The 12,680-nt window shown below is 39.2% G+C and overlaps 1 protein-coding gene across 1 annotated transcript in view; it reads left to right on the top strand.

Annotated features, from left to right (window-relative positions):
• Positions 1-7,540, top strand: part of ncanb (neurocan b) — a 146,500-nt gene extending 138,960 nt beyond the window's left edge. The window contains exons 15-16 of the mRNA XM_086161441.1: positions 2,127-2,309; positions 3,953-7,540. Of these exons, the coding sequence (XP_086017567.1) occupies positions 2,127-2,309; positions 3,953-4,083 (314 nt within the window). The 3' untranslated portion in view covers positions 4,084-7,540. The remainder of the gene's footprint in view (positions 1-2,126; positions 2,310-3,952) is intronic.
• Positions 7,541-12,680: the final 5,140 nt, after the last annotated feature.

Genomic DNA, 12,680 nt, shown 5'->3' with positions numbered 1-12,680 from the left:
AGGTTTTGTACTGTAGTACTAAAAGTAATCAATCCTCCATTCTTGAATTTTATTAATGGTTTAAGGTAGTGCAGTCAGGAATCAGAGGCTATCTCTGAGCATTCTGAACATTCTATTTTCATGAGCGTTTTATGCATTACACTGTTGGCAGCAGCTGTAACGCAGAGCTTCATTATTAAAATAGGTACTCTTTTGGACAAAACGCAGCTCTGTGAAGTCCCACCTTGATCTGCTTTTTTACCGATTAAATAATGCTTCCTTTTTATCACTTCCTAAGTGCTTTGCTAGAACCTACTGTGAAAAAAAGTAATCAAGTCACTACTTGGTTATAATCCAGAAGAAAAAAAACCATGTAGCCTTCAGCAATCCATTTTAGTCAAGTATGGAATCATCTGAAGTGAGAAGGGAAGTGCTTATTGCCCCTCTACTCTGCAACACATTAAACTGTAAATGTGGTATTAAACCTTTATAAAAGTTAATGGCATTGCTTTCTCTTATTTGGAATTGAAGTGGTAATGAGACCAGAACAAAGAAAATAAGGACAGTCTGGAAAAAGAAAAAAATGTGAGGCAGCATAGCCCATTTGACTGGGGGATCCATTTCTTACTCAAATATGTATGTATATATAAATACACATACACACACACATGTGTATTTGTGCGTGTGTGTGTGTCTGTCCAAATGTCGTTCCTTTATCCCCAACAACTCCTTTTTATATAACCATACTTGACTCCGTGCTCCACATCACCCCTTATTTTGGTGTTCCCTTTATTTTTTTGAGCAGTACATATATATGTATGTATGTAAGCTATAGGCTGAACTGACCAACTTTTCGTCTGTCACTCTCCAGCTATCTGCCGATCACGGCGAGCACGGAGTCTAGTACTGTTACATCAAGAGAATTTCATGGAAATCAAGTGATTTACAGTGAAAGCCTCATTCTACACATATTCACATCTTCAATGTGTAACACATGTTACAATGTGTGTGTGTGTAATTATTGCCCCTAGTGTCTTGTTTGAGACCAGACTTCGAAATTAGAGTGTCAGAACCAACTTTCAGCTGTTTCCTTCATGGGTTGCCACTGCAAATCCTCTGTCTAGATCTAAAGATATTCTCTGCATCTCCTGCTCTCACACCAACTAACTTTATATCCTCTTTCGCGCCATCTGTAAATCTCCTCCTCGGTCTTCCTCCCCGACTCCTGCTTGGTAGTTCTAACATAAGCACCCTTCTACCAATTTATTCACTATCCCTCCGGTAGATTTGTCCAAACTGTCTCTATGTTGGGACCAAACAATGTAGCAATAAAAAATTCTGTCAGATAAGGGGAGAATCTGGGTCCATGTCGTGGCTTGAATGATTGAGTTCATTAGAATTGCAGGGTGGGAAGTGTCACTGTATAATTGTGACACGATCATACTGATACATTAATAATGATACATTTTTGTAACCAGTAAACCAAATTTTTACCAAATCATGAATTTCAAACAGTTGCTAATAGATACTGGAATTTTTGCTGTATATCAAGACACACTCGTCAACACTTTTTATCTAATATTTTAGAAGTCGAACGGCAGTGAAGAACAATAATGCCACCTAATGTCAATAAAAATGCAAAAGTGCATTAGATTATAACCAGCTGCAGCCAAAAGGTCATTGTTATAGGCTTGCTAGAGACCATTTTTAACAAGCTTTCTTTCCTTCTCAAGCACTTTTAAAAAATATTTTCACATTACAACTCTGCTATTTTCACAGATAATTTTAGCTAAATAATGGACCACCAAGAGTGCAAGGGTTATGGGTGACAGAGACCAGAAAAAATCCTTTCCATGATGTTTCTTTCTTGATATTGATGGAATAGTGATGTCACCAGTAGAATCCTGGAGAAACTACATGCACTCACATGCACCCTTCCCTGGGGATAGGACAACCCTCGACAAGAGTTCAGATATGAGTGTTTTTGCAATTTACAGAAACATGGGGAAAAACACACTGACCTGAAGACACACGCTGCCTACTTTGATCGCTGATGCAGGGCCATCAAGGGGACGATTTAGCCCAGATTTACCCTTCAGTGAATTTCTGACCGTGGATTTCATTTGTCTCTGTTTGTGTTCCCACAGTACTTTGCGGAGCCCCACCGACAGTGAACAATGCCTTTCTTATTGGTCGGAAGCGCTCCCATTATGACATACATTCTACAGTGCGTTACCAGTGTGCCAATGGTTTTCTGCAGCGTCATGTGCCAACCGCGAAGTGTCGCGCCAACGGCAAGTGGGACCGGCCCAAAATTATCTGCATAAAATGTAAGTTTTGCATCATGGCAATTTCATGGAGGAAAACAGAATACAAGCATCAAATCCATTTTTTGTCACTTTTGTATATCATCATATTTAGCATGCATAACACCATGGATCCACAGGACCAAACCTTCTGTCACCATGTGCATTCAGGCTTATTGTGATGACTCTTGTTATTAATAATTGCAAGTAGACGGATTACGGTCCAGACTGGATTCATTTCCTGAAGCTCACTTGGCAGTGGCAGAGGCATCATTGAAGTCCTCCATGCTTGAGGCGAAGAGATTTTCTTAAACTATTTTTTTGCATCTTACTTGCATTAACAGCCACATGCTTAAAAGAAATAATGGTCGTTGTGTAAGCGATTTACACAAATTATTCGATTATTTGCAGCAGCTTTAAATATCTTGTTGCCTTTTAATGCCCTTTAATGTTGTCAATGAGATAAGTAAATGGGTTGTCGTTGACAAATTACAGGATTTTTTTTATTTGTTTATTTATTTTTTTATTTTACTTAGAGTTGTGAAGTTGAATTTTAGCTATAGTTTATATTGTATACCCGCATATATACCTGCATCGAATCTAGCCATGTCACAAGATAAATCACTGAGCCCTAGATCCAAAAAACATGCCTCACACAGGTTGTTTTTGTGGGATGAAATAGTGATGAAACATTTTTTTATTTGGGCAAAGTCTCTGATTGTCAAACTTTAGAAATCAGCATTAACACTCTTAAATGACACAACTTTCATCTGCCCAATCTTATTTTAACCTTAACATAAACATGGCTCATTTGAAATATTATTTTGAAGGACTCATTCAGGCTTTCCCGGTATGCCTATAACTTTTTATCACAGTTGCCAACATCTGCTTTTATTTTACATTACTTTTATTTTTTACATAAAAGCATCAATATAAATAATAATATATTCAACATACTTGTGTCTAATTTCTATATGTTTATAACACCAGAGCAATTACTCAATGATCATTCTCAACAGAAGCCAACTTATTTTGTTTTAATTCATTTTCTTATAACTCTTAATCTTAAGACAATATTGCTCTTATGGCCCAAAGTTACAATGTTGTTATCATTAACCACAGAAGACATTTCATTGTTGGCAACATACGGAGAGGGATAGAGCAGCCTAATTTGGCAGTACACCCCAGGAACAAGCTTATACCAAGACTTAGAGTGGGTGGCTAGCTCTGTGTACTCTTGCTAAAGGCACTTAGTCAGTGAGATTAAACAGAGGAAATGTTGAGGAAAGAGTAAGCCCTTCTGCACACAACATTCATTTTGACTTTCCTGGTTCTAAATCCCACAGTCTTCGCCTACAACCTGCTTTCACCTCTCCCAGACTGTCAGCCAGAATTGTTCAGATGTTCGTTGCCATTCATCTTTTGCTTATATAGTTTAATTTCTCAACTTTTGCCTTTTATCTTGTCTTTAATCCGCTTTATTAAATTGATCAAACCTCCATCTTAAGGATTCAAGGGTTCTTTGTTGTCACTTCGCTATACATATCCAATACACACATGGGACTCAAAAGGTTGTTTCTCTCGCTCCTTAAATAAGTAGTCTAAAAAAAAAATTGCCTCATGTTTACTTCACTTACTTATCTTTTTTAACCATTTGCCCATTTCAGCCCGACAAGCCCACCGTTACCGCCGTCACCACCACAAGGGCCGGAGGGAGCGTAGAAAGCACAAGAGGCACAACCACAGAGAGGGAGGGCACCATGGAGGAGAGCCAGGCCATAAACATGTCCATTTCTGAACCAAATAAAATCATCCCGTTATCTTTTCCAATCCCTGCCAGCTGCAGTTTGGTGGTTGCATCTTCCTCTTGCCCCAGTTTACCCAAACACAGTTCCTCCCATACACTGCACTGACCCCATACTGCCCTTAGCTCCAGCCCCGGCTCCCCGAGCCAAAGTCAAGTCTGAGGCCTAACTCACTGAAGCCTCAATGGGACAATAAAAACCCTTTGTACTCTTTTTACTTTCTTTCATGTGTTATACATTCTTTTCGCATCAGTGTCAGCCACCCTCTTACTTGACCCAGTTACAATCCTGTTATGCTCATTACCGGCCTGAAACTGGGCCTATACTGACCCATTTTTAAAAAATAAGAAGAAAAAACCATTAGGTCTGCATATGACATTCTCTGGACAGAAAGGGTTAGATACAAGCTGGAAATATAGATGAAATAATTGAAAACAGGCAGGTGAAGATGAGTTTGTTCTGTTGAACACATATTTTACAGATCCTCAGTTTATTCCTGCTGCTTTTGGTGTTATGCAACAACGTATCGGACTTAAAGTCACATGAAGTTGTTCCAGAGCAAGCTTAAATTGATTGCTTTGAAAGTGAAGTAAGTTTGATTCTGTCATTTGAATAATGGCAGTGTATTATCTTGTCGATATTAATTTCAGATGCCGACATGAAAATGCATTTTTCTTCCATCATTTCACCTTTCATTCATGACTTTTCCAACCACGTACAGTATGTGTCAAACATCATTGCTTGTCTAGTCAAGGGTTAATGTGTTTGATGCCAGCTTGTCTCCGTTCACAGAAACAGTTCTGTGCTTTCCCTTTTTTTTTTGCTTATAATTTTTGCCGCTGAAAGAATGTGAATCAAGGTCATCTTTATTTGGTTTTTTTAATGCTGTGGCTTGATGGGGAAGAATTATGCTGTCAGCCAAGCATGAGAGATACTGAGAGGGAGGGAGCAGGTTATCTATCCAGATCCAGTGTTGCACTCATATTTCATAAGAGGTACAAGCCAGGACAAGTATCTGTTAAGGATGTCAGAACATTGTAAAAAAAAAAAATTCATAAAAAGTGGCCATTGTGGTGGGACCGCTCTATGTAGGATGTAACAATATTGAAACAGAACACGAGAAGACATAAAATAATTTGTATCTCCCCTTTCACAATCATGTAGGAAGTCTCTCTATAATCTAGTAGTTTTAGTAATGTTCATGGTATAGTTTTTGTCATTGTATTAGGATGTGACATTTGTTTTCAGAAGTATATTCATTTGAATTAATACTCGCTACATTTAATGTTGGCAGCTTATCATATTGTGTATTCACATTTCAGGCCACTTTATTTTTATTGTAGCTAGCCTTTGGCCGAATGATGCCGGGGGTTTGACCTCGCTAAGAAGTTGAACACTGATATTCCTGTTGTTCTTGTCACTAGCTGTGACAGTTGAATTGTGTCATTAAAATGTTAAAAAAAAGCTTCTCTCGAGATAGACGTCTGTGAAGCATTTCACAGACGTCTAAATGAATTTTGGAGAGTAGATTTTTTTTTTTTAATCTCCTGAATATGTTTTGTGAATTGATTTATTAATTTATTCATTTATTTATTTAGCGGCCACTCATTTATTACAAAATGAAACACGCCTTTCATAAAGAACAGCCAGTATAAACTATCAAATCAAGGCTGCTCGAACAGAGACAGAGCTAGAGATGGTGAAACAACGTTTAGATTTCGTGCTTGTGTGTGTGTGTGGTTGTGGTTGTGGGTGTGTGTGTTTGCGCCTGCATATGACTGACTGTGACTGGAGTCCCAGGAGAGGATTTCCAATCTCTGAGGCAGACTGAACATTTCAGGACTCAGAGCTGTTCACACCTGCGCTCACTCGCACCACGTGTCCTACTTCAAGAAGGGGATTGAGTCGGATAGAACAAGTGCTTTCCTCTCTATTCCTCCCTCTTTAGTGTCGGGTTAAAGTGGTGTTTTTTTAAATCCAGCACTTGAGGTTGCAGCTACTGGGATTATGTTCGGACCACTGATGCTGACATTTTTATCCAGAATGTTTCTGCTCTCTCTCACAGTGCTGCTTACTTTTGGTTTTATTCGTAATTTATTCCCACTGGACATTGTTTTACCATCTTCAGACTTTCTAGCGGGTATTGACACCTTAAGATAGTTGTTTCAGCTCTTTATTAGTAGTAGAGAAAATATAATTTCCAAATGTGTTGGAACACTGTTAGAAATGGTAAGAGTAGGATCAGGTTATATGACGTTCTACCGTATCGGAAAATTCCTTGGATGCACATTAATTTTCTGCTATTGTTAGTCTCTTCTCACCCTGACAATGACAACACTCCTCTTCACAGAGAATAATAGCGAACTTCCACCTCTATCAGTTTAATTAATCACCGCATGCCTAATTAACAAGTTGCATTATCTGCAAAAGCTTGAGGCCACGATGAAAAGGGCCAGGATCGACAGACAGCCAGTGGACGTTTTAGGGTGACAGACAGGCACTGAGAAATGTCACCGTTGTCAAAGTCCTGTAGTTCTGAAAATACCGCAAACCCTTTTTTTTCTGTCTGTCCCGGAAAAATAGACTGACCACACTTGGATGATCGAAAGCCCAGAGAGAAAATTCCCTCACATTATTTTGGATCAGCATTGCCTCTCAGAAGCACTGTAATTAGTGTCATGTAAAATAAAATAAAGGACCTGGTTCAGCTTTCTTTGGGTTTTGCAAAATTCATGAGCGACAAAAAAAAAACAGTATCTTGATAGCAAATATCAATTCCTTTTATTTTCCGTGAAAACTAGGTGGAGGGAGAGTCACCCCGGGGCATCACACCTCGTTAAAACGTGCTTTCAAACACACAATTATTTTGTATTTTTCCCTTTTCAGATTTCAAACACATTGACCCTCTGTCACTTTCAGAAGTGTTATTTCTCCACCTTTTCATCTATGTTGTGAATACATCCTCTTCGCCCCCAGATAGGTTTCTTGTGGGAGCCCCAAGGGCAGACAGAGTCCCAGCTGTATCATTCTGAATCTTAATTATGAAGATGAGTGCTTCACAGAGTTTTCTGCCAGCTGATTTTTGCCTCTGTGTTGAGCAGCGAGCCTGAAGAGAGAGCACATCCTCACAGCCAGCAGGCTTCTTCACGGACAGAGCCATCCATCCTAATTGATACCAAGTCATTCTGATCACTCACAATTCAAATCTTTCATGCAAAAAGCTTGATGAGATAACAGCGAATTGAGCGTGCAGGAGGCTGCAGAAGCACAATTTGGTTAAATTTGCTGACTAAAAAAAATGTGTATCTAGTTCCATCTTCTTGACTAAAATGGCATAAATAAGACAGGGGGGTGTTGTTTGTATTTTGATGCAAACTCAAAAAACAGAACATGTTCCTCAGCCTCCATACACACTGAACTTTAATTCTACTCTTCCAAAAAATACAACAGTAGAATGAAATGTGTGAGAGCACTCAATGAATGTAAAAGCATGTAAAAAAAAAAAAAAAAAATCAAGTAACCAAGTTAATTTTACTACCATTAAGACATAAATGAAAAAGGCACATCTTTATAACAATAGACTACTAAATCTTTTCCACCTATTCCTGACATAATTTCTTAAACATGAATTTGCATTTTGCAGTAATTATGGTACTAGCAGGCTGAGGATTCCTGTGTTTAGTGTTTAATGCTTCATATCCCCCCGCAAAAAAGCAGGCCAGGGCATCTAATCTAATGAAGCTTCCCGAACCAAATTAACTGATGCAAGGAAAAGCTAAGAGTGGATGTGCTACAATGAAAAGTGCTTCATGAATTCCTACAAAATCATTTAGTATGAAATTATAGAGGCTGTGGTAGCATAACTGTTCCCGCTTCCCCGAGACTCTTATCTTTCAATACAAAGAACTGTGTTTGACATTAGCGTGCCGCTCTCATTACACCTTCACGCTACCTCAATACGGAAAGAATTCCGTATTGCCAGTCAGTCCCTGTTGTACTGAGGCCACTACGGTATGATTTAGTAAATGGCTTTTTTGGAAATGTTTAACCAACTAGCCCAGTATGTTTTAATCCCCTCCATGTATTAAGCGGCATATTTGTACAGACAGAAAATTGTATTGTGTACTGTAAACAATTATCTATGACAGTAACCTGTGGCCAATGACAATGTGATAAGATCAGTAAAGGCTGCTGTCTGTAGTTGCACACAGACAGACTATTGATTAGATGATTAGGATGTCTGTCTTTCGTTCCCATTAAGTCTGTCAATGGCTCTGGCAGAACAATAGCACTAACTGGCCAGCGGACATTTTCTAAAAGACAATAAAACAGATTACCATTTCTCCTCTACATTTGCCCATCTACCATCTGACTTGTTTCAAGCATAAACATGTGAATATACTTACTGGCCTTACTCTAATATTAGTTGTATGTTGTTTGCATTATTACCTTCTTTAGCATTCCTAATCTCCTTTGAATCTGTCCTAATGTACAAATCCACCCAAAAAGGTGTTTGTGTAACATTGCAACTATGTCTGATTGATGAAACTGCTCGTGGCTGTCAAGGAACAAGTTTTGGGGAAGGTTAGATGAATAAATATAAACATTTTACAGTGAGTGAAAAGAAAGAGACCACTCGCACACAGCCCTCCTTCTCCATTGTGATGTAAATATCGAGACGACTTTCTGATTCTTTTTTAGAAGACATTTAAACTCTGGATGTGTTTGTTGCTTAGCCTTTTTGGACCACATCTATGCAGCCTTGGTAAACCCAAATTTTTACCATCACACACAATGCTGTTTTAACATGCTGCATCTGGAACAGAGACAACAATGCATGCTCCTCAGTTTGGAACCACGTGTTCATGACAGACAGTATTTTAATACTGCTGAGCCTTTCCAAGGCTGTGTAAATGCGGCTCGAGTGTATTCATCCATATTTGATGTGTGTTCTTATGAATTCCAGTCCTGTCATTGTATCATATTCTTTACCTGACGTGTGATCATTAAACGATACCCTTGTTTGGATCTGTTATTTGGCTGTTGAGTGATTTATTCATTGTTGCTAGCTCTGCTTTAAGTCTCAGAAGAAAGAGCAGGAACCTTGAAAGTTTTGAGATTCAACGTAGTGATCAAAGTTTAAAACCTGGGGCAAATTGTGGATTCCCATTTGGAATCATCAAGTTTTGAAAAAGAGACTGATCTAGCCAAAGGCTGTATTCTTAACTCAACGTTCAAGACTTTGTTACACTTCACTAAATATTCAGTATGCTAAAAGCTTTTTTTCCCTCCTCAATTCAGTGTTTCATCTCTTATTAAAAGTATTATCATTTTACCGACTGCTTCAGAGAGCCAGTGTCTGATTTTTTTTTTTTTTTTCCCATTCTTTCCCTTTTTTTTGAGGACAAAAGTGTGCTCCTCAGACCTGAGGTGATGGTGAACTGGTTTATAAATTGAGCTTGATTACAAGATTGCCTTAATACTTGCGATATCAATAAAACAAATGCAATTTTGTTCACAGTTTCCATAATCTGTCGCCTCTAAAGCATCAGTGTTAAAAGGCAGATGCCAAGGGCAAATCCCTCCACAGCATAACAGAAAAAATTTTTTTTAGAAACATACATTGAAAAAAAAGAGCCATAACAGTGATAGGGGATAAGGGATAAAGGTAAGAGGCAGAAGTAAGAGAGGTCAAGATGGAAAAAAAGAGATTCAGTTTTGTCAGTAAAGTGGTTGTGAATAAGCCTCCCGCGTCTGACCTTGAAGTCCTTCGATTCACCTTAACTTTCTCTGAGTCTTCTGATATTAGCAGATGGCTCCTTCAGTAAAAACAAAAACTTTTCCCTCTCTCTCTGTCTCTCCTATTCTGCCTGCGTCACTTTTGCATCTCACCTCATTCGAAATGTGATTCACCCCTTTCATTATTACTCAGAAATAAAAAAAAGAAAAAAACAGAAAGAAGCCATATTCTATTTGCCATTAACAATCAATCACATTGAATATAGCGTCTCCTCTACATCCCCCTCCCCTGTTCTGGCTGGCTGAGTGAGGTTTTTTGCTCATCTCTACGCATTGCAAGGACAAATCTTGTTAAGCCTCCTTAACAGGGAGGTTCTTTTAAATTCACAGCTGAAAATGACCTTCAGGTCTCCTCTGTCACTGTGCCACCACTGCAGCAGTGAGTGATTTGTTTCAACCACTTGAAGCAGTGCTCTAAACAATCACTGACATTATATCCTGCGCCCTGAAATGTTTGTCTCTGAGGACCGGCATTTATACGTGCAGACTTGGTAAAAATGTCTGTGGAACTTTTTAGAATGCCCCAAGCATCTCAGATCATAATGGTGTTTGAAATAATATAGTAACATCCTTATGTGAACCCTGTTTATCCTGATTTTTCTGATGAAAGTTGAAAAAGATTGGATCATTTAAGACCATGAAATGACTGCTCGTCATGACCTTGGAATTTGATCAATATCAGGCACATATGGCAGGCTTGGCAAATCAATGAGGATCTTTGGCATTATCCTTTAGTATCTGCTAATGACATCACCAAAGTTGGAGAAGATTATAAAAAAAAAAAAAAAGGGCTTTAGCATCATTTAGCCTTGATAGCCTCTGACTCACTCTGGCAGACAAGCTGTTTTTCTGCCCAAAAAAAAGGACTAATCTTGTATATACTCATAGGAGGCTGCAAGACAAACACACTTGATAATTCTCCTTCTTTGCGCGCACACACACACACACACACACAAATCAAGCCGCTTATCCAAATATAAAGAGAAAACGGTTAATACAAATCTTAACCCCATTTATCTTCCTTATCCTTATTGCAGACAGGTTTTTGAAGTACTTCACACATGAATCTGCATTCAAGTCCTGTCCTAAAAATGGAGGCACGTTGGCTTGCTAATACTTTACTTACAGTGTGTGTGATTTGCCTATGTGTGTTTTTTTGCATTTGCATTAACCTGAGTAAGGTGGAGGCACCACTTCCCACACACTTCACTCTGCTTGTTATGTGTGGAATTTGAAACAGATTTTTGAACAAAACTAATGCTGAGGAAATTTAATAAGTTGCTTTATGCGCTGTTTGTCTTTGTGGTAGAAGGTATATTCAAATTTCGATGAGTAGTTAAATTTAGGATATTTTGTTGATTAAAAGAGCACTGGTTAATAAGTTAATTTTATATTATATAGTTCTGAAGGGCAACAAATGTAGCGTCTAGGGGCACAGGCCAGTGTCTCGCTGAGCTGGTCCCAAGCCCGGATAAATGGAGAGGGCTGTGGGAAGGGCACCTGGTATTTTTGACAAAACAATGGTTAAAAATGACCACCATTGGTACCAATGACCTACAGGTACCAGTGGAAACTGGGCTACTCTGGGTCAAATAAGGAGAGGAGGAAGGTGTGTTCAGAAGCAGAGAGAGAAGAGGAAAAGCAAGAATCTGGGACTGATAGTAGGGACTTTGAATATCGGGACTATGACAGGACTGACAGGAAGAGAAATGGAGTAGGAGTTATCTTGAAGGAGGAGTTTGTTAGGAATGTTCTGGAGGTGAGAAGGATGTCAGATAGACTTATAAGTCTGAAACTGAAAATTGAAGGTGTGATGCTCAATGTTGTTTGTGGCTTTGCCCCACAGGTAGGATGTGGGATAGAGGAGAAGGAGACATTCTGGAAAGCATTAGATGAAGTGATGCAGAATATCCCCAGAGATGAGAGAGTGGTATTGGTGTAGACTTCAATGGGCATGTTGGTGCAGGCGATAGAGGGGATGAAGAAGCAGTGAGGTGCAGTCAGTAGAGGCAGGGGAGGCCGGGCCTCACCTGACATCATGGAAAGAAAAAAATGTAAAATGAAAAAGTAAATTAAACGGTTATATCTATTCAGTGATTTGTACTATTAAGTTATTTTCCACTTAACTCCACCATTTTTAGTTGTTTTCTTTAAATCGCTGCAAAAAAAATCACATTTACCGTTCACATATGAAGAAGAGCCGTGCGGTGACACAGCAACCAGCTGAGCCCACTATGGATTGCACAATGATTCTGCTAACTGTGCTGCCATGCCATGCACTGAGAACGCATTGCTGTCTCTGTGTATGTCACTATTAAAAAAACACTTAATATATGACCTACTTGTCCATAGTTTAGCTGATGTGTATAACGTTTTTCGTCAAAAACTGTTATGTGTTTCTTGTGCTGAGCGATCATAAACCGACTGCGAAGAGACATTAAATGAGGCACGCAGTACCGGTGCCTCATGGTAGGGGGCACAGGTGATCCCAGGGATCCTTAGTACTACTCGGCTACAGAATCGTAGAATTAGCAATAGCAAGCTACAGTAAACAGTTGGCAAGTCAAGTGCAGCCATCCAGTTATCTTTCCCGATCTCATCGGGCTGTATAGCTCACAAACGGTGAGGGATGAATGTAAATCTCCTGGGCAGCTTCTCAACTTTTTCGCCCTGAAGGATCTCATTCAAATTGTTTTTGAGGCGACAAAGTTGCTCCGGCCGGTGGTCACCGTTCCGGCCACGACAGCATCGGTGGAGCGCTCATTCTCGGCACCGAAAAGACTCAAAACAT

This window comes from Fistularia commersonii, chromosome 16, assembly GCF_037954325.1.
Source record: "Fistularia commersonii isolate RoL2024-O1a breed Wild chromosome 16, RoL_Fcom_v1.0, whole genome shotgun sequence".
Classification (NCBI taxonomy): domain Eukaryota; kingdom Metazoa; phylum Chordata; class Actinopteri; order Syngnathiformes; family Fistulariidae; genus Fistularia; species Fistularia commersonii.
Note: the sequence above shows the minus strand (reverse complement) of the source record. Positions and strands in the feature narration are given on the sequence as shown.